General features: G+C 31.0%; 1 protein-coding gene across 1 annotated transcript; it reads left to right on the top strand.

The window, feature by feature from the left end:
• The first annotated feature begins 8,760 nt into the window (after positions 1-8,760).
• On the top strand, positions 8,761-11,580 carry LOC100256995 (protein NRT1/ PTR FAMILY 2.7). Its single transcript, XM_002281870.4, has 4 exons — positions 8,761-9,050; positions 9,139-9,356; positions 9,864-10,408; positions 10,626-11,580. The coding sequence occupies exons 1-4, from the start codon at positions 8,924-8,926 to the stop codon at positions 11,467-11,469; spliced, it is 1,734 nt and encodes a 577-aa protein (XP_002281906.1). The 5' UTR covers positions 8,761-8,923; the 3' UTR covers positions 11,470-11,580.
• The last annotated feature ends 12,185 nt before the right edge of the window (positions 11,581-23,765 follow it).

Genomic DNA, 23,765 nt, shown 5'->3' with positions numbered 1-23,765 from the left:
CTATATATATGATAAAATTAAAGTCATTGGTATATACTAATCACAAATTTGAGTTCAAAAATCAAATAATGATTAATAATGTGAAGTTTATTTCACTGAAATACATTTTTTGAAAGCACATTGTCTTTCAGTATTTAAAAACACATTATATTTACAAAATAGCTTAAATTTTGTTCGGAAATATTTATATTAAAAAACATAATAACTTTAAGTTAATTAAAATTATTTATATTTTCCTAATTTATGCTAAAATGATCTTAAATTCATTTTAATCCTTTTTTTTTTATTTATGAAAAAAATTAAAACCTACCAATGGATTTATTTATTTTATTGAAACATTTTTATTCATTTTGAATAAAAAAATAAATCATTCAAAAATTGTAAATGATACTTATAAAAGATTTTATTTGAAAGTCCATTTTAAAAGTCTTTTTAAAAAATTTATTTGACAATTTTTTATTGTTAGTTTATAATTTTTTGTTAGTTTATTTAAATTATTGAAAGTTGTAATTGTAATTTATGTTATTAAATTAATTTTTTATTTAAAGCTTATATTTGATAAATATTGAAACAACTTTTTTTTTGTGTGCACATTTTAGTGTTTTTCCAAGAACTTTTATTTTTTTAAAAAATAAAAAGTTAAAGTTATAAATACGATAAAAATAATAAATAAATAAAGTGTCCACTTCTTTTTTTAAAATTTTAAGATACAAAATGTAAGTGATAAAAAGAATAAGTAATACTTTAAGGTCATTCTTGAAAGGAATCTTCAAGCTATCGGATGTTGAGGATTAAATTTGTTGAAACATCAGTATGATTTTTGGAGTAATTTAATCTATCAAGCATGTTACTCCGGTTGATCAAGACAAATGTTGAGAGGTGTAGTCATAATGAGAGACATATAGTCTGAGGTTTGAATCTTACTGCTAATGATACCCTGCTTTACTTGGTGTTGGTTGTTATAGGCGTTAGTCAGCATCTCAAGACTTAGGTTTTTATAGAGAGTTCTAAGGACTTGACCATGAAAGATTCCTCGGTTATAAAATAAATAAATAAATAAAAAGTTTTTAAAGTAATACACTAACAAGTATGAGGTCACTAATAAGTACGAAATTAATTGTATAAAATCCTAAGGAGTAAGAGCATTCAATCAAGTAAATTTATATATCTTCCTCTCACTTTCAAGTGGTATACATCAAACCATCTGTAAAAAATTGAAAAAAAAATAAAGATTATAATTTTAATGTTATTTTGTTGAGACTGCCTATTTAACATATGCAAGAACTTTCAAGTGATGTCAAAGTAGATGAAATTTAAAAATCATTGTTTCAGTCGTTCTTGCTAATTAGTTTGATGACTTTGATCAATGGAACCACAATGAGTTTGGTACATCCATAAAATATCCACAATTTTTTTATGGGAAAAATAACCCCATTGGAAAGTTTGAATAATTTTTTTTCAATCTAGAATACAATGGAAAATAGGGGTAATTACCCATGGCTACTGATAAAATGGTAGACTTACTAGTGAATTGAAATCCAAAGGTTTATTTCAAGAATGCCCTTGAAAGATTGAGAGATGAATACTTAGGGTTATAGACATGAAAAACCTCTAGTATGTCATGCATATTCAACATAATAAACTTGTGTATTAATACCAAAAACTTAGGGCATTGACTCGGAAAAAAATTATTACTTCAATTTTATAAAAATGCTCCCATAAATACGAAGAATAGAATGTAAAATATACATTCGAACTACCTACATGGTCCATGTAGGTATCTTTATTTCTAAAATTACTTTGAGAAGGGTGAATAGATACTCTGGATATTATATCCAAAATTTCAATTTTTAACAATTAATATTTTTTAATCAATATAAAATAGTTAAATATTAAAATAAATTTCAATCGATGAACAAAAGACATGTGATGTATATGAAAAACTATTGAAAAGTCTATTAGAAACTATATAGATGGAAAAATCATAATAATTATTATAAAAACAAATTTATTAAATACAAAAGAACGAATATATAATTTTACTTGACCAAATACTACCTTCTTCCAAAAATCTTATAACAATCAATATCTACACTTGAATACACATTCACAACTCAATACTTCATGTTCCTTAATGGACTCTTCAATGTCTTGAGAGGATGAGTCAAGCTTTATGAACAAATATTCATCAAGAATAAGTTTCTTGAGTGTGTTGTGAATGCACATGGGAGAGTGGCGCAACTTCGATATAGGGCACTTCTCAAACATTCAACAAAATAAGTTATATTTATATTATGAAAACCCTAGCTAGCGAGTTAGACCAATAACATGAGAAAAAACAAAATAAAAAACAATGAGAATATACAAAAATAATCCCAAGCACTTGAGCGCTCATGAATGTTGTTGTGCAAAATCAATTTTTTCAATCCAAAAGATTTTAATCATATAATATACTCAAAATACACATTTTAATGCTCTTGTTCATCCAAACAAATTTAATTATATTTACTTCAAAGACCTTAAGTCTAATCTTGTTCACTTACATCTCTTTGTTCAATAATTTTGTGATACATTAATGATTATATAAACCCTTCAATACTCTCGAAAAGAGTTTACATATCATACAATCTATTATGTCTAAACTAGATATCCTAAACAAATAATATTTAATCAATAAACTGCAAATCATGAAATATTTTGAAAACTTGTGATTTATATACATGTGAAAAACAAAGCATGGAAAAATATAATCTTACAAAAATAATGAAGTTACAAGCCAAAATCTTGATATCAAATCTTGAAAAAAAAAAATCAATAATTAAAGACCTACAACCAAGCATTGCCTGAAATATGAAAATCAAACAATTAATAATCAATAAAATATAAATCAGCATAGCGTAGCATAATCCAAACAATCATAATCTTCCCCTTTAATAATAAAAATGACATGAAGTAGAAAGTAAATCAATGAAAACCATGACTCTCAAAATGTAATATCATAGGTATTGGCAATGATGTCCAAAACATACAACCATATGTAGAATAATACATCAAAAGATATATAGAGTATTGTATACAAATGGTCCAAAAATAAATCAAAATATAAAGCAAGGAATTCCAAGTCTATATAGCTTGAATTGTCTGGCGAGGGAAATGGTCTGGAGCCTGAACTTTGTCTAAACCGACACCTAACACTCGACAACAGCCAATCATTCATCCATACCTTGAAAGAGATCATACAACTCGCCGAAACAAGTATCCAGCGACTCCACCAATCGCTCTACAAGCTGAGTAGAGCATCCCTCAACAGGTCCGAATAGTAGATTAGTAGCTAGTCGAGAACTGCCAGCTTGCCCACGACATCATGACTTTTGGTGCGTGGGCCTCAATGCTGATCTCTTCCTCTCTGCTCCATCCTTAGCATCTCGGCCTCCTTTGCAAGAGTTGATAGTGTCCGAAATGAACTGGGTTATATCAATCAAACAACTATAGCAGATAAAATTTTTATTGAAATAATTTTTGAAATAGGAATAAAACTTATTTCTTTGCCGTGTGTATTATAATTGTAGAGAAAAAGGAATGTGGTGTATAATTTTTTCCTAATATTCTTATACCGAAAATTTGCAAATTTATTATAATAAAAAAAATATTTATGATTATAGAGAGGAAAATTATTAAAAATAGATGGGCAAAAGTAGAAATTTGTTTAAGTAGGTGTTTGGTAAAATTTAATTACTTAATAACTTAAATTGATTTTAAGTTAAATTATATTTAAATTGATTTAAAACTTATTATTTTAATTATTTCTTTAAATATTAAAGTTGTTTAATAAAATTAATTTAAAACTTATTCTAAATTATCAAATTGATATATTTATCCTCATAAACTATAATTAGTATAAAGGAGGTAATGAAATATTAAAAATGATCATGAGAATAATTAAAGCAAATATGGATAAAAATGTCAAATGAAGATATGAATTAAAAAATAAATTAATTATTTTTACTTATTATTTAAAATTTTTTTTGAGTTTAAGTCGTACCATTAAGTTATTTTGTCAAACATACTTAATTTATTTAATGATTTGAATTTAATTATTAAATTATTTTAGATTATTAAATTGATTTATCAAACACCCACTAAATTTTTGTCTAATAAAAAAAATTTGTCATCATTTTTAAATATGTAAATATTTGTACAATTGAAGAAATTTAATTATTTTCCTTAATTTTATCAATAGAATTATTGAAGGCACAAAAAAAAAAAAAAATACTGTCATTATTTTTAAATTTAATTATCTTGCACAAAAAAATTAAGTCAAAAGAAAAATAAAAAGTTATACATTCTCTTAATTTCAGTAATTAAAAATGTGTATTATCACCCATAATTCTTTTAAGTTAATTCTCTTGTAGTATTATATAAGCTTGACTAGTCATCTATGTTAGTCATTTTAATCATTGTTGTAGCTCAACTGATGTATTCCATGTTTTAATTATTGACTATGATACACATGTCATTGTCTACACATCAAATGTGGATAGGTGGATTTATCATAATTGGTATTTATGGTAAAAGACTATAATCCAACAACTCCATACAACCATCTATCTAACTTAACAAGCTTAGGCTTCTTGATGCCACTAAATTGTGCAAAAACGTCAAAAATCACATTTGTGCCCAACATCATTGAGTGCGTTGGCAAAACTATTTTGTTGTCATGTAAAGCTTTCATTTTCGGATTAGGCTCGGGTTTGTCGTGTCAATCCATTTATGTAGAAAAGAAAAACGATGTTGTGGATCCCGCATTTCGCTCGATGAGTTTCCATTCGATGGTGAAACTCGTTTTTTTTATTTATTGATAAAAATTGATTTTTAGAAAAGACTTGGAGTCGCCATTTATTTTAATTTTTTTTAAGGGAAAACAAAATAAGAAATAAAACCCTATGTGACTCCTTATTTGGAAAAGACATGTCTGCAAAAATATAAATTGGGTCTGGGGATCAGGTCACCTATTGAGAAGGTATGATGGTGAGCCGTAGCATCCCTCTAAGCCCGTATACATACGGTCTCTACTAATCGAATGAAGGGAATTGTGATAATTAATTAATTAATTATGAATACTAAGAAAAATAATCAAATAAATGAACATGTACAAGTCATAGTGAAAATCAATATACACGAAAATAATGATGAAATCTAATTAAAAAAATACACAAAATAAATGATAAGAGAATTATGCAAGATGATTTATTGAACTAAAAAAAAAGATATTAAAAAAAATAGTTTTTAAGAAATTTCAAAGGATTTTATTAAAAATGATTTTTGAATTAATGATTTTAATTTATTTATTTAAAAAAAAAGAATCAATTTATTTTCTCAATTTCATATTCAATTTTCAACAAAAAAAAAAAGAAGTTATTTACACTTATTGCATCAAAAGAATTTATTACAAAATTTCAATTTGGGTACAAAAATTATTTTTACTTGCTTTTATTAGAAAATAATGAATTTTTACAATTTTATTTATAAAAGTATTTCAATTTGTTTTTATTTAAGAAAAGTAATTTGTACAAATTATTAAAAAAAATAACTTTATTTGCAAAAGAATTTTTAATTAAAAAGAAGAAAAAATTCAATCTCTTATTTCTAAAAATTGCTTTTAATCCTATTTTAATTAAGAAAAAAGAATTTATTTAAAAACACATTTTTTTGGACAATTTTATTAAAAACAATTCTTTTGGATTTTTTTAAATGCATTTTTTTGAATTTTTATAAATAAAATAAAAAAATTATTTTATTAAACATAATATTTTTGAATTATTATTTTATTAAAACATGTTTATTGAATTCTTCCCCTCATTTAAATAAAATTTATGATTTGCTTGATATTTAATTCTGTACGTAACAAGTAAATATACACAGATAAATATTTACATAAATAAAACCAAATAAGAGTGAAAAATAAAATATGTATCAAAACAAACTTACAACAAGTTCAATGCTCCATTTACAGCTTTTCGAGTTTTACTTTGTTCCATGAAATTCCGTGTTCCAACGTGTCATAAATTTGTACTCAGCCAATAGGTTTACAGAATGAGCCCATGCAAAAACAAAAATAGCCCAAATGTGTAACCAATAAGTAGAAGCCCAAGTCTAAATAAGATAAATAATATACAATTAACATAATCCAAATGTCCCAAATTAATCACCGACAATATATTAGCTCAAATTTCATATTAGTTTACCACAAACAAATTAACTCAAATTTCGTATTAATTCAACAATTTAAATATCACAAACAACAATTACTATTATAATCAAATCAAGAAAAATGAATAATAATAATAATAATAATAATAATAATAATAATAATGGAAACGGATGAGATGGGAAGGGGGTCACCGGTCGGCAGTGGCTTGTCGGCGGCGATGGGTCGGTGTGGCGGCGGTGAGGGGTTGAGTTTTTGAAAAACAAATAATAATAATAATAAAGAAAAGAAAATAAAGAGTAAAAAAAAAAAAAAAGATGAAGAAGATGGGAGGAGAATGGGGAAGGAAATGAGAAGAGGGGTTACATGAGGAGTTAATTTTACTCATAACTTTGTGATTTTGTATGAATATTTTTAAATTATCTTAATTAACACCTCTATAAATTTATAAATTTATTTTTTGAGAGATTTTAGGTAAAAATATTTTAAGTAAATGTATTTAATAATTTTATGAAAAAATAAATTATATATATAAAACAAATTTATACGAAAAATTTGAAATGGGTACTTGGTATATTTATATTAAAAAAAAATCGTATAAAACTTTTCATTTAAATTTTTTTTTTAACGCTTTTATATACTACTTCAAACTTACTTAACTTATTTTAATTTTTTATATAAAAATTAAATAATTTAAAAATATATAATCTTCTAACCGATTTTTTTTTTAAAATAACAAATATAAGATATATATCATTCTTTCATTTTTCATATTAATTTGGACTAGGTGGTGCATTACCTCTTTTATTCTTGAATTGAAATGAAGACAATCGAATCAAATGATAGCCTTTCCTAAATGATTTATAATAAATTTAAATTATTTTATTGGCTGTATTTTTTTATTCTCTTAATTTCCAAAAACCTCACAATTTGTAGGGCATTATAATTATTATTTGACAGTGAGACGACAGAGTAGTTGGACCCGCTGTCAGAATCGGTTAGCTCGGTACCCACGGCACCAAGAAAGACAGTAGCATGATTCCAAGGCAGGCCAAGTTGCTGAGAACGCGTCAGCGTCTTCCCATAATATTCGCTACTCTCACTGTGGCTACTGTATTTTCCACTATTTCCTCATTGACTTTGTTGAGACTTGTGGAGCCTGGGCCTACCCATGACATTCCCATGATAGTATTTTATAATATAGTTGGATAGATGTAGGTTATAAATTTTAGGGTTAATTTCATTCCCTCTCCTAACATTTCGATTAAATATATTTAATTATTGTAAATTTCTAAGTATTTTCATTTTTTTAATCAATTCTTTTTGTTTTATAAATATTGAAATGGTATTTTAATATTTTCTTTAAGAATGTTAACAAAAAAAACTCTATTCTCAAAATTATAAAATATGTATTTTAATTATTTTTAAAATAATTATATAAAAATAAAAAATAATTAAAAAAATATGTAATAAAAATTTTAAAAATTGATTAAAAATATTTCTCAACTTCAAGTATATAGTACAATAGTATCTCAAGTTAGATCCACTTGGTTCATTTGGTTTTAAAAAAAAATTATATGAACTAATTACTTGAAAAACAATGGATTCTAGGGTTTCCAATCTCTAATTGGTTGTTCTTTAAAATAACTTTTCAAGACCAAGAGAATACACATGATATATTTATTTAAAATGCATTTGAAAATGATTTTAAAAAATATTTATAATATTTTTAATATTTAAATGATAAAAAATTTTAAATATTCAAAGTACGGACTCTTAAATAACCAAATCCAATACTATATTTTGTAATTAAGTATGCAAATGTTTAGGTATTTATTAATTATTAAATAAAGGATAAACAAAATATACTTTCTGTTTGGGTGCTAAATCTCTTTGACCAACTCCTGTCTCAAATGGGATTTTTAATAAAATAGTAATATTATTTTCAGAAAGATTCGGTGACACTTAAAGAACTGTCGATGATATTAGTTTAAGACCTAAATGAGAAAATCATTGAGATTTTTGTATTTTGTCTGTTTATTTATTTATTTATTGTTCTCAACAAAGTTTATCTTGTTAGGAGTAGTGCCCATTGCCATCATCATCATCAACTACAATATCACGAGAATCATGCTTGTCACCATTATATCATAATAACATTTTTAATATATTATTTATTTTCATATGGATTTTGGTATGATGTAATATCAATTCGAAATCATGTTTTGCTTCAATATTTCTTCAGTAAAAAAAAATGTAGGAATTTTTAAAAAACAAAAAATACTAATAATTTCTATATAAAATATAATAATTCTTATATTAAAATGTTTTAAAAAAATCGGAGGAAAATGAAAAAAAAATGGGAAAAGAAAGTGAAGAACAAGTAATAATTTTGAGACCTACTTTATTTATTTTTTTTCTTCATGAACAAAATTTTAAAATATATTAAATAAATATTATAATATTTTGTTCAGGTTGATAATTTTTCTTTCTCATGATACATAATAAAGGAGAAAAAGAAAAAGAAAAAAAGACAAAAGACAGGAAGGACAGCGATGTTTTGCTTCTACACTTACAGAGGTGTAGAGTAAGGAGCAGAGGTGGTATGAATGGCCAACGTAGGACCCCTGAAACACTTCAATTATATACTTATATTAACACGGACGGAGATCCTACTGTAAATCATATCTCATATACCAAAATAACATAGACCAAATGGCAGCCGCAGACCTGCAAAATCCCGATTGCACCGCCCAACCTTCATTCTCCGGCGACCGTGAGTCTCAAATTTCAGATTCCGGCAGCACAAAAGGCGGCTGGATCACCTTCCTCTTCATCGCAGGTCTCTTCACACATATCACCCACAACTGATCTCTTCTTTTTTGACATGTAAAATTATGTAATAATTGTGTTTGTTACGTTGAACCCAGGTGCCTTGACGGGCTTGACACTGGCGGCCGGCGGATGGGGGGCGAACCTGATCGTGTATCTGATAGAAGAGTTCAGCGTTAAGAGAATCGACGCCGCTCAGATTTCCAACGTGGTTAGCGGTTCCACCAGCCTGTTTCCGATCGTCGGAGCTATCGCTGCTGACTGTTTCTTTGGAAGCTTCTCCATCATTGCTCTCTGTTCGTGTATCTCTTTGCTGGTAATTAATTATGCTTTTATTTCTGTTTTATTTTTTACTCCTTTTTTCCGTGAGTTTCTTGCTAAGATAAAGAAAGTGGAACAAGCTTAATTCTTTTTACAAGTTTCACTCGTTGACTTGCTAACCCGATGCCTATTTTACTTAAAATATATTTAATAATTATTTTAAAAGGTGTTTTTAATTTTTATAACACTTAAAAATATTTATATAAATTAAAAATATTTCTGGAGCACTTTTTTGTTGATAAAATTTGTTTCGTAAAATTGAAAAAAAAAAAAAACTCATTTAGGATTATATGCAATATTTAGTGGGCCTGGTATCCTAGGGTTTATAGATTTTGAATTTTATGCAAGTATCTTTTTTACGTGAGCGATCCTTTATCTTTTCTGTTTTTTGCGACCGAGATGAAATATAATATAATATAAATTAATGTTGTTGATAAAGTGAAGAGACAGTTTTTTTTTTCTTTTTTTATTCAAATCAACCACAATTTATTTACACTTGCAGGGGGTGGTATTTTTAGCCCTAACCACACTAGATTTCTTGAGGCCTCAACAGTGTGAACATGGATCTACCCTCTGCAAAAACCCATCAAAAATCCAATTCGCAGTCCTATACTCGGGTATAACACTGGCCGTAATAGGTCTGGGGGGTACCCGATTCACTCTAGCGACCATGGGAGCAGATCAATTCGATAAACCCAAACATCAAGCCACTTTCTTCAACTGGTACTTCTTCGTTTTCTACGTTTCTTCTGTAATAAGTAACACAGCCATTGTGTATGTTGAAGATAACGTGAGTTGGACATGGGGTTTTGGCCTAACCGTTGTGTGTAACCTCATTGGCTTAGTCATTTTCTTATTGGGAAGTCGATTCTACCGCCATGTTAAGCCTCAAGGGAGCCCGTTTGTGGATTTGGCTCGGGTTTTTGTGGCCGCCTTGCGGAAAAGGAAGGTTCTGATCTCTTTGAATAGCGATGATTATTATTATTGCCATAAGCATCAAGGATATGTGAAAATGGTGACTGCCACTACACCTACAAAGAGTTTTAGGTAAGGATTTGACCGTTCATTTCCATTTTTCATTATTATATGATTAAAAAAAGAAACTCAACATGATGTGAATATCCTGATTCCTGACCAACTCCACCAATCCATGAATTAAGTAAAATAAATGATAATGTGACTCACACACAACCCACGAATAGGCATCGCCCTTTATGGGTTTTAGCTTGAGCTGATTGGTAATATACTCGTCAATTTCATGCAGGTTCCTGAATCGAGCAGCACTGAAAACTGAAGGAGACATTAGAGCAGATGGCTTAATCGCAAAACCATGGAGGTTATGTACAGTCCAACAAGTAGAAGACCTCAAAACCCTAATCAGAATCTTTCCACTTTGGTGCACTAGTATATTCTTATCCACCCCAATAGGAATCCAAAGCAGCCTAACAGTCCTCCAAGCCCTAACCATGGACCGTCACCTTGGCCCTCATTTCAAAATCCCAGCAGGCTCCATCCTTGTCATCGCATTCATCTCTGCTGCCATCTCTCTCACCCTCATCGATCGCATCCTATGTCCATTATGGAAGAAACTCACCAATCATTCTCCAACGCCCCTCCAAAGGATCGGCCTCGGCCACATTCTCAATGCCCTTAGCATGGCGGTCTCCGCCCTGGTCGAGTCGAGGAGGCTTCGAATAGCTCACGCCCACCACCTCCAGAACCAGCCTGCAGGCCCCATAACACCCATGCTTTCTCTATGGTTGTTTCCACAGCTTGCTTTAGTGGGCATTGGCGAAGCCTTTCATTTTCCGGGACAAGTTTCGCTCTACTACCAGGAGTTTCCCACTTCCTTGCGAAGCACTTCCACTGCAATGATTTCACTGCTTATTGCCATAGCATTCTATCTGAGCACTGCGGTGATCGATCTTATTCGAAGAACCACCAAGTGGTTGCCAGACGATTTAAATAATGGGAGGCTCGATAATGTGTATTGGTTGCTGACAGTGGTCGGAATGCTCAACTTTTTTGGCTACTTAGTGTGCGCTACAATGTACAAGTATAAGAATACTGATGAGGGTCATGGAACAAGTAATGGGTCCGATCAGTGAGCTAGGCTTCATGATGAGTAGTTGAACTAATATCCTGTTTATCCTCTTTATATATCTTTTATGAACATATATAAAGACTGGTATTAAAACGGGCTTGGAAATTAATACTGTTGTCTTGTGTCAAGTGTTTTACTTGATTATTGATTCAAAACAATTTGTTCATTAAGGTTTCCTCTATTTTAGGATGATATTTATCCTTACTAATTTTTTCCATGACTAAGGTAATCAAAATATTAATAAAAATATCAAGACTATTTTGGTAGATTTTCAAAAATTATGTTTACACATATAAGTCTATCTCGCGTGATTGCAACGTCAAATAGATAAATATTCAGTATAGATTAATTTTGATACCATTTAACAATTCCTATAAATATTGTCGATTTTAACTCAAAAAGACTTTCACTATTTTTAGCATATTATAATTTTGAAATTTATATTTTTAAATATTATTTTTTTTTAAAAATAAATTTTGATATAATAAAAAAATTATATTTATTTTTAAAAATTATTATAGAGTAGTTGTTTAAAAAATTTATATCCTACATCAAAATTAAAAAAATTATTTATATTTTAAAGAACAGAAAGTGCTGTCACCACTCACCAGCGTTTCTGATATGCCCCGTACAAGTTTCTTGTTTAGAATTATTTTTATTTACGCTGAAAACGCGTCTGGTAGTCAATGATGCGAGCCTGCCCACCTGGGCTACAGATAATTCAATGATGGGTTCCAATAATACTCAGTGCTATTACTGTTTTGACCGGGACAAGCCAACAGATCCCACTAAATTTTCCACTACATCGTCATTGATTTCCCCTTGTCCCTTTGTGGGAACGGGGCCCTATTTTATTCAGTATTTACGTCATTGATCGAAAAGTTAGCTTGTTTTGTATTATGGGTAGATTCAAATCCAACATTCAGCCACAGGGATGGCAATAGTGTAGGGTTCCCTCACGTGCCCCTTTCAGCCCGGACACTTTGGCCGTTTAGGGCAAGCATGCAATCCAGTGGGATCGTTTCATCCGGACCAAGACAAATTCCATTTGGCACTAGGAGTGAGAAGATTCCTTTCCCCACCAGCAAGACGATATTGTGAGTCTGAATTTTCAAATGAGAAGGACTCTCCAATCAAGTATTAAAAATCTCTGGCATGCGTGATCATTCACGTCTGACATTTGAGCGGCCGATGAGATTTTATTTAGCCCATAAGCCCATGTTAATTAATTGCTGCACATAATACCATATGTCAACAAGCTAAGGGGACAAACAACTACTCGGTCTAAGATTTTGGCATGTTAGCATATAGCACCTGTCATGTTAATTAATTGCTGCACATAATACCATATGTCGACAAGCTAAGGGGACAGACAACTACTCGGTCTAAGATTTTGGCATGTTAGCATATAGCACCTGTCAGTCGCCCTTAATTAACTATGATGATTGTCCAACTGCCCATAGGACAATCATCATTATAGAAAAAGGTCAGAGTGTCTGGTTAGCACTATAGTAGCAGTGTCATCAGCCTTATATAAACCCTCCGAAAAGCACGAACAAGGTATACACACATACACTCATTCTCTCCCACAAAGCAGCTTGAGTTATTCTTGTCTGACTTAAGCTTCGAAGGGGCGTACTCAGACCACCTGTTTAGACATCATTTTTTGTAGGAGCGAAACTCATCCAGTTTCATTATTACTAGACGGATTCTTCTAGAGGCACAAAGAAAGGAAGAAGGTCATCTGACTTCAATCAAGCTAGAAGGACCTGACACCAATTGACTTAACATCAACAATGGTTTTTTTTCGGATACCCGTCCTGCTTCACCCTAATGGAATGGGTTTCACTTTATCCTAATAGAATGAGTTTTAATTTTAACTAAACAAGTTTGAGACAGGTTTGAAAAAATTTTTAAAACCCGGGAAAGGTTGGGTATTGAATTGTCTCACCCCATCTTGTCTCATCCCAATTATATATAAAATTAAATTAAATTATATATATTTTTAATATATAGATAATAAAAAAATATTTTTTGATAAAATAAGTTATAAAAAATATGATAATTTAATTATTTATAAAATATATTTATTTTAATGTAATTAAAAATTTTAAAAGTAATTTAAAAAAAAAAAAGTTAAGTATGGCAAAAATTTCTGAAACCCGCCCTACCATTTTAAATAGGATGATGATGAGAATTATTTTGAATAAACAGGATTGAGTTAAGATGGAGGCAACCTATCCTGAACCACTCCGTTGTCATCCCTATCAAGGCATCCAATACTAGATTTTGTGAAATGCATGTACCCTTTTAACACCAAAATTGAAGGATCCATGTTCAATTTGGACGAAGAAAATTAAATGGGTTGTTTCTTGAAACAATGATGGATTCTTTTTTCAACTCTCTTATATTGGAAATAGATTTTCTTTGGTTTCTATTAATTAAAGGAATCCAGGTATGGTGTGGAGTTACACCAAAAAATAAAAAAAAGTGCAACAACTCAATAATAATAAAAAATTGGCATATATAAGAGCATCAATACACTTGGACTAGAGACAAAACAAGGAGGTAGGTATGTTAGAAAGTCAATCTTTCTAAATCTTCCATATTAAGAATAGATGATTTGTATATGTTAGTTTTCCTATTGTAATTCCTGACTTATAGATGGATAGTCTAGAATATGGTAAGCTGATTCCTGACTTGTAGAGAAAGATCTCAAACCTCCTTGTATAAATACACACTTCAACATCAATAATAATTATTCAGCCAATTCTTCTTCTTTTCATGGTATCAGAGCAGGACTAAAATCCTGATTCATTGCTGCACTCTAATCTCTCTCGTGTAGCATCTCTTTTCTTCAATCATCATGGCAAAATCAGAGATTCCTACGAATTTCTCAAAGGCAGATCTCTCCAATCCCTATTTCACTCACCATTCAGATCACCCAGGTTTGGTTTTGATTTCCAAATCTTTGAATGGAGACAATTATTCGGCTTGGAAAAGGGCTATGATTCTAGCTTTAAACTCCAAGAACAAATTGGGTTTTGTTAATGGCTCGATCAAGGCTCCTTCAGAAGAAATTGATCCTAAAGGTTATGCGACTTGGTCACGGTGTAACGACATGGTTCACTCTTGGATCGTCAATACTCTCAATCCAGAAATTGCGGACAGTGTAATTTATTATTCTATTGCTCATGAAGTTTGGGAAGATCTCTGTGAGCGATTCTCTCAGAGCAATGCGCCTCGCATATTTGAAATTCAGCGAGATATTGCTTGTCTTCGACAAGAGCAACTCTCTGTCTCTGCTTATTACACAAAATTGAAAGGCCTGTGGGATGAACTGGCTTCCTACAACGCTGCAGCGCATGGGGCACAACAAGATCAACAAAAATTGATGCAATTTCTGATGGGTTTGAATGAATCTTACAGTGCTATTCGCGGGCAAATCCTCCTGATGAATCCTCTTCCTTCTGTCCGCCAAGCATACTCCTCTATCTCTCAAGAAGAAAAGCAACGCCTCCTCACTTCGACGAACGCAGTAGTGGAATCTGCCGCAAGTGCTGCTATGGTCGTGCGCAACAACGGCAAGTCTTCGACAACTTGGAAGGACGGAATAGATCGATCGAACACAAGAAGGATGGAACCGACTAATCGCCCCTCTGGTTCTCAAAATTTCCGGGAGAATCGGTCTTCTCAAGGACAAGATGGTAGACCATTTTTTGATCAAGATCGGCGCCGCATGGGTTCTGGTAGAGGACGTCCCCAGTGCTCGTATTGTGGAGATATGGGTCATTGGGTCCAAAAGTGTTTTCAACTACATGGATACCCACCAGACCATCCTAAAGCAAGAATGAACTTAGGCTCAAACTCAAATCGGAATAAAAGTTTTTCTGCGGCTAACCAAGTTTCTGAGGCAGATGAAGGGAAACCTGCAGTTGCATTGTCAGAAGCCCAACTCAAGCAACTATTGTCACTTCTTAATAACCAAGATGAAAACTCTAGTTCCAAAGTGAATGCGGTAACAAAGCCAGGTTTGTCCAAAGTCGCTTCCCGCAATTGGATTATTGATAGTGGGGCGACAGATCATATTACTTCATCCTCTAAGTTATTGCATAAAGATAAAAATTGCTCGTTACCGCCCGTATTATTGCCTAGTGGAGAAAAAGCGAATATCGTTACGAAAGGGACTTTGCCTCTGAATTCCGTCTATTATCTGCATGATGTCTTATCTGTGCCTACATTCAAAGTTGATTTAATATCAGTTAGTCGTTTGACAAGAGGTCTAAATTGTTCAGTGACGTTTTTCCCTTATTGGTGTATTTTGCAAGATCTGGCTACGAGGAGGACGATTGGTTTGGGTAAACAACGTGACGGACTATACTATTTGGTGGCACTAGCGACGGAGAAATCTTTAACCAACCATTCCTCATCCACAAACCAACCAGCCTGCAATCTCGCCATCTCTTCCACTGATCTCTGGCACAGTCGCTTAGGCCATGTATCACCTTCTCGTTTGAGTTTCATTGCCAAGAATTTTTTGAATTTTTCTGTTCAGTCCAATAATGCTTTCCCTATATGTCCTTTGGCTAAGCAAAGTCGTTTACCTTTTGGTACTAGTGCTATTTCTTCTACAAAACCTTTTGAGATTATTCATTGTGACATTTGGGGACGTTATCGACACCCTTCTCTGTTTGGTGCCCATTACTTTCTCACTATTGTCGATGATTATACACGTTTCACTTGGATATTTTTAATGCGGCATAAAGATGAAGCACAATCACTTTTAAAACGTTTCTTCAACTATGTGTTCACACAATTTGAATTTCGCATTAAAACTTTTCGAAGTGACAATGGTAGAGAATTTACCTCACTTCGTTCCTTTTTCCAAGATAATGGTGTCATCTTTCAACATTCTTGTGTTTACACGCCTCAACAAAATGGGGTTGTGGAACGCAAACATCGTCATATTTTACAAGTAGCCCGAGCTTTGAAATTCCATGCTCAAGTTCCCATTCAATTTTGGGGGAAGTGTGCTCTCACTACCGTACATATCATCAATCGGTTACCTTCACCAATATTGTCTTTCAAAACTCCTTTTGAATTGCTTTACTCAAAACCACCTTCTTACTCCCATTTCCGTGTTTTCGGATGTTTAGCCTATGCCACCAATGTTCACACCTCTCACAAATTTGATTACCGTGCCATGCCATCCATCTTCATCGGTTATCCTGTTGGTCAGAAAGCATACAAATTATTTGATTTATCAACCAAAAAGGTCTTTACTAGCCGAGATGTCAAATTTCATGAAGATATTTTTCCTTATGTCTCTCTCAAGCCCAACTCTACTCTCCCTTCGTTGACCCATAATTCTGGTCCAATCCCCTTAGTGGCCCACGACATCTCTTCCTCCTTTGACTCTACTTCTCACGCACTTTCCCCTCTTCTTTCCAACCACACAAGCACACCGTCTCCCACCACAGAAAATGATGACTTTTCCTCTCCTTCTCGACCTTCCGAACTCATTATCAAACCTTCTTCTCAGATTGATCCAAACCCTTCACCATCGCCTTCTACAACTCTAGTATCGCCTTCTCCGGGGCCACCGTTTGCATCCATCCCGTCCGCTCCTCCAGCTGAGACACTCATCTTTTCACCAGAAACACACTCACCCAAACCAGCCACTCCGCTCCGTCGCTCTAGCCGCCATATCGCTCCGCCAATCAAGCTCCACGATTATGTTTGCTCCCACGTTTCCTCCAATCAATCGTCTTCCTTGATTCCAGGTCCAACTAAAGGTACACGATATCCACTGGCCAATTATGTTTCTTATCACAGATATAAGCCTGCATATAGATCTTTTGTTGCTCAACATAGTGCTGTCACAGAACCCAGGTCTTATTCGGAAGCAGCCGCTCATCCTGAGTGGCAGAAGGCAATGCGTTCTGAATTGCAAGCTCTCCAAGCTAATGGCACTTGGTCTCTCACTCCACTTCCGGCCGGCAAGACACCGATTGGCTGTCGATGGGTGTATAAAATTAAACACCGTTCAGATGGGTCTATTGAGCGTTACAAAGCACGATTGGTAGCGAAAGGCTTTACTCAATTAGAAGGTGTCGATTATCAGGATACCTTTTCCCCCACCGCCAAGATCATATCTGTCCGCTGCTTGCTTGCATTGGCCGCAGCCCGTGGTTGGTCTATTCATCAAATGGATGTTAACAACGCTTTTCTTCATGGCGACTTACATGAGGAAATATATATGTCTCCGCCGCTAGGGCTTCGGCGACAGGGGGAGGAAAACTTGGTATGTCGCCTTCATAAATCACTCTACGGTCTGAAACAAGCTTCTCGCCAGTGGTTCGCCAAGTTCTCAGAAGCTATTCAATCCGCCGGTTATGCACAATCTCGAGCCGATTATTCTTTGTTCACCAGAAAGCAAGGCAAGTCCTTTACTGCCCTCTTGATATATGTTGATGATATTCTGATTACTGGAAATGATCCTGTGAGCATTGCTACAACAAAAAAATTTCTACATAGTCATTTTCATCTCAAAGATCTGGGTGATTTAAAATACTTTCTTGGCATTGAGGTTTCTGCTTCTAAAAATGAGATTTTTATTTCCCAACGTAAGTATGCATTAGAGATTATTGAGGATACAGGATTGTTGGGCGCTGCCCCTATTGATACACCTATGGAACGAGGATTGAAATTGTCTGATAAGAGCGATTTGCTCAAGGATCAAGGTCGTTATAGGAGATTGGTTGGAAGGTTAATATATCTAACTGTGTCGAGGCCAGATATCACTTATGCAGTTCATGTGTTAAGCCGGTTTATGCATCAACCGAGAAAGGCTCATATGGAAGCAGCGTTCAAAGTTGTACGTTATCTCAAGAATGCACCTGGTCAGGGTCTGTTCTTCTCTTCGAATAATGATTTCAGATTGAGAGCCTATTGTGATTCTGATTGGGCAGGTTGTCCACTTACTAGAAGGTCCACTACAGGCTACTGTGTATTCCTTGGACCTTCACTGATTTCTTGGAGATCAAAGCGACAGAAAACAGTGTCACTCTCTTCAGCCGAAGCAGAGTATCGTGCAATGACAGGAGCTTGTTGTGAGTTGACATGGCTTCGGTACCTTTTGAAAGATTTGGGTGTTTTACATAAGGAACCTGCCTTGCTGTATTGTGACAACAAGGCAGCATTGCACATTGCAGCCAACCCTGTTTTCCATGAGCGTACTAGACACATTGAGATGGATTGTCACTATATTAGGGACAAGATCCAAGATGGTTCCATTATTACAAGACATGTGAGCTCAGCGCACCAACTTGCAGACATTTTGACTAAACCATTGGGAAAGGAGTTTTTTGCTCCTATGATTCGCAAGTTGGGAGTGCAGGATATCCACTCTCCAACTTGAGGGGGAGTGTTAGAAAGTCAATCTTTCTAAATCTTCCATATTAAGAATAGATGATTTGTATATGTTAGTTTTCCTATTGTAATTCCTGACTTATAGATGGATAGTCTAGAATATGGTAAGCTGATTCCTGACTTGTAGAGAAAGATCTCAAACCTCCTTGTATAAATACACACTTCAACATCAATAATAATTATTCAGCCAATTCTTCTTCTTTTCAAGGTAGAAGAAAATCGACATAAAGATTTTTTAGTTTGCCTCAAGCTTCAGAATTTGAGCTAAGATGAAAGGTGTTCAAAAGTATGCTAAATTCTTATATTTAAATATTAATTCTTTGATTTCAATTAATTAAAGGAATCCTTTTAAAAGACATGGTGTGGATCCCTACCAATTAAAAAAAATGTAAGAATTTTTTTATTATAGTACTTTTTCTTGTTCAAATGAAATTAAGTTAATAATCAAAAACAAGAAAATGTATATTTTTAAGGTGTGTAAATGGCATAAAAAGGTATGAGTTGTTGTGCGAAAATTGAAAATCTTCTAAATTTTTATTAACCTTGTTTCAAGGTTGAGAATTTGAGTTAAGGTGAAAATTATTAAATAGTGTTTAATTTTTATTTTTTTTAAAGTCAATTTATGAATCTTCTATAATTTTCTACTAAAATACATTCTTATAGATATTTTTCTATTATTTGAAAGAAAATAATTCTGTTATGAATTTTTCTTATAGAAATAGGTATCTTGAATAATTAGACAATCAATAGTTTATAATGGGGCATTTCTATTTAATTAAGAAAAATAAAAATAAAAATTTTGATCGAAAGAGACTGTTCTTGAGGCTTCGGAATTTCAAAGTTCTATATCCATTGTTTTTATTAATAGATGTAAATTTTAAAACCAATCACACAAGTATTGTTTTCTTTTTATTTTCTATTTTCATTTTTTTATTTTACTTTTTATTATTGTTCTTTATTGTGATTTTTCATGACAAGATAGAAGATAAAGCTATTTCCAAAGCGAAGAATATTTTTAAATTTCTTATATTCATTTTCATTTTTTTAAAAAAAATTGATGTATATTTTAAACTAATTCTTAAAAGAATTATAGAGTTTGATTGAGAATGTTTTCAAAAAAATTTCTCAAAAAACAATTTTTGAAAATATCTTGTAAAAACAATTCTTTCATAATTTCTAAAATAAAAATATGTTTGGAAAGTTAGAATTTTTTTAACTTATTTTCTATATTTTCAAATGTTTCTTAAAACTACATTTTATATGTAATATTTTATTTTTGATTATTCCTCATATTTATTCTATTACTTTTAAAAACATTTATAAAAAAATAAGTGAAAAATAACTAAAATATGTTCTAAAAAATCCCTATATTTTTAGTTTTTAAGAAGATAAAAACTATTCTATTTTATGAGTGTGAAATATGTTTTCATTTTTTTCTTTTAAATTATTTTTAATAATAGTTCCCTAACGGTCCATAATATTCTCTTATATTATTCTTTCCTAACTCACCCTCCCAAAACTCTCGGGCCTACATGGGAATTATTTTTAAAGCAAATTTCTCCTCTTCAGAACAAAAAAACCATAGGAAATACCTTTTATACCTAAAACTTTTTTCTATTTTATGTTCTTCAGAACATAAAATAAGGCATTTTTCAGATAATTTTTTTTTAGTTATTTTCTATTATTTTTATTTATTTTTTGTGGATTGTTTTAAGAAATAATTATACAAAGAAATAAAAGGATTAAAAATAAAACACTACATATAAAAATTATTTTTAAAACATAATTAAAAATATTAAAAACATGTCAAAAATATTTTAAGTTTCCAAACAAACTTTTATTTTAAAAAAACTCAGATAATACTTTTTAAAAAATATTCTCAAAAACTAATTTTCATAATTATTTTCGAAAACAATTACCAAATACCAATTTTTCTTTTTTCTTTTTTCCTCCTATCTGCACCCATGTCTTCTATCATTCTTTTTTTCATCAAAACACCTAAGTTCATTTTGCCCTCGAGATAAAACGAAGAAAAAGGAATATTTGAACAAACAAAAAGCAAACTGTACCACATGAAAAAAATTAATAAATTTGAAAACAATTAATATATTAAAAATAAGGAAAGCTATTAACATGTTAAAAAAAATTCAGATGCCTATAATTTTTTTAGAATATATCTAAAAATAATATTTTAAAGGTTTGTTTGGTTTCGAAAAAGTAAAAATGAAAGAAAAACTATAATAATTTTTTTTATACACTCGTAAATAAACTTATAAAGAATTTTTTTAAAAATAATCATATTTATGTCATCATTTTTTATATCCTTAAATAATTCAAAATACATATATAATCATTTTAGTGTTAAATGTGTTTTTAAGTATTGTATATTATTAGTAAATGTCACAAAATTTATCATATATATTATTTTCTTAAAGAAAAAAAACTTTGATATATGTATTATTATTATTTTAATTTTTAAAAAATATTTTTAAAATTTTTAATTAAAAAAAGTGAATCAAAATTTTGAAAAATAAAATAAAATTGTTTGATGTTTTCAATATTTTAGTAAACAAAATTTGCAAAATATTTCGATATTTCTAACATGGAAGGAAATAAATGAAGCAAAATTTTTGGATGGACCCATGTAGGCGTTACCCAGCTTAAATTTTTTAATTTTAGTTTATAGAAAGGCGCAACTCCAACTGAACCGAGCCCACGTAGGCCCAACCCTCACTTAGGCCAACCCATCTAAATACTATCTTGGACCAATCCGGCCTTGGATGTGCGACATGTGCACACCCAAACTTCAAGTCCTGTAAACAACAGTAAATAAACAAAGGCTCATGGACTGCAGTGGACTGCCTCCCTGAAGGACTTTTCTTCTTGCTTTTTCCGTTATACATCCATTAGGATTTCTTCAAGACCTAAAACATTAATATCATATTCTTCTCTTTTTCATTATCTTAAAAATATTTATCAAAATCTTAAAAATCTATGATCTATGATCTAACGCAGTAGAAAAAATGACTATTAAAAATTATAAAAATATTTTGGATTTAAGGATTATAACTCATACATGTAATTTAAATGTTCTCAAATCAAATTCAATTAGTAGAGGACATTGATGGCTATAAAAAACCATAAAATATATTAGACTTAAAGATTAAAACTCATACTTGTGATTAATTTGGTCATTCTCACATCAAATTAAAACTCAAACATGGAATTTCTTTTGTGAATGAGGTCACAATGAATGCCTCCAGCCTCTACATGCATGGAGAGTCATCTGTTCCATAACTTTTACCATGGCAAGTTATTGTGTGTCTACGGGCCTCACTTTCTCTTAGGCTATGGCTTCCATCTTGCATGGGGTCATTGCAATGGCAAATCTCTCAAACTCATTTGTTTGATATCTATTGAATTGACCAAATTTGTTTTCCTATCCAAGTCATTCTCTTGCTACTTGTTCTCTTATGTTCTTCTTTGCTACAACTCTTTAAGTGGTTGATGACCTATGTGCACACAATCTCACTCTCTTTTTCCAATTACTTGTATTGTTTCATCAATTCCTCAAACTTCCTTTTCTTTTCTTTCTTGGGAAGTTCACTTTTCTATATGTGACAATGATTTGCTTCTTTAGCTGCATTATCTATGAATGATAATCAATTGTTACACTTTTATTTATGTGAGCTAAGCAAAAAATAAAAATATAAGATATTCATAGAGTATCGATAGATGGATTTTATGAAATATAAATATATAGGTGGGATGAAAATCGATTCAAAATCATGAAAAATGTTAAAAAAAAGTATAGAAAAATTTATTGAAATTGTTCTTTTTAAAAAAACAATATATATATGATAAAATTAAAGTCATTGGTATATACTAATCACAAATTTGAGTTCAAAAATCAAAAAATGATTAATAATGTAGAGTTTATTTCATTGAAATACATTTTTTTGAAAGCACATTGTCTTTCAGTATTTAAAAACACATTATATTTACAAAATAGCTTAAATTTTGTTCGGAAATATATATATTAAAAAACCTAATAACTTTAAGTTAATTAAAATTATTTATATTTTCCTAATTTCTACTAAAATGATCTTAAATTCATTTTAATCCTTTTTTTTTTAATTTATTTATGAGAAAAATTAAAACCTACCAGTGGATTTATTTATTTTATTGAAACATTTTTATTCATTTTGAATAAAATAAATAAATCATTCAAAAATTGTAAATGATATTTTATATAAAAGTCCATTTTTAAAGTCTTTTTAAAAAATTTATTTGACAATTTTTTATTGTTAGTTTATAATTTTTTTGTTAGTTTATTTAAATTATTGAAAGTTGTAACTGTAATTTATGTTATTAAATCAATTTTTATTTAAAGCTTATATTTTATAAATATTGAAACAACTTTTTTTTTGTGCACATTTTAGTGTTTTTCCAATAAATTTTATTTTTTAAAAAAAATAAAAAATTATAGTTATAAATATGATAAAAATAATAAATAAATAAAGTTCTCATTTCTTTTTAAAAATTTCTAAAATACAAAATATAAGTGATAAAGAGAATAAGTAATGCTTTAAGATCATTCTTGAAAGAAATCTTCAAGCTATCTAGATGTTGAGGATTAAATTTGTTAAAACATCAATATGGTTTTTGGAGTAATTTAATATGTTATGGTACCCCCGTTGATTAAGACAAATGTTAAGAAGCATGGTCTTAATGAGAGACATATAGTCTCAGATTTGAATCCTATCACTAATGATACCCTTACTTGGTATTAGTTGTTATGGGTGTAGTCAGCATCTCGAGGTTTGGGTTCTTATAGAGAGTCCTAAGGACTTGACCATGAAAGATTCC

This window comes from Vitis vinifera, chromosome 6 (assembly GCF_030704535.1).
Source record: "Vitis vinifera cultivar Pinot Noir 40024 chromosome 6, ASM3070453v1".
Lineage (NCBI taxonomy): Eukaryota > Viridiplantae > Streptophyta > Magnoliopsida > Vitales > Vitaceae > Vitis > Vitis vinifera.
The sequence above is the reverse complement of the archived record's forward strand: the minus strand, read 5'-3'. Positions and strand labels throughout refer to the sequence as shown.

What these genes read in the sequence shown, in the direction of transcription:
- LOC100256995 (XM_002281870.4), top strand. Translation starts at nt 8,924, where the DNA reads ATGGCAGCCGCAGACCTGCAAAATCCCGATTGCACCGCCCAACCTTCA. An exon ending in GTTCGTGTATCTCTTTGCTG is followed by an intron (nt 9,357 to 9,863) that starts GTAATTAATTAT and finishes TTACACTTGCAG; the next exon opens with GGGGTGGTATTTTTAGCCCT. An exon ending in ACACCTACAAAGAGTTTTAG is followed by an intron (nt 10,409 to 10,625) that starts GTAAGGATTTGA and finishes AATTTCATGCAG; the next exon opens with GTTCCTGAATCGAGCAGCAC.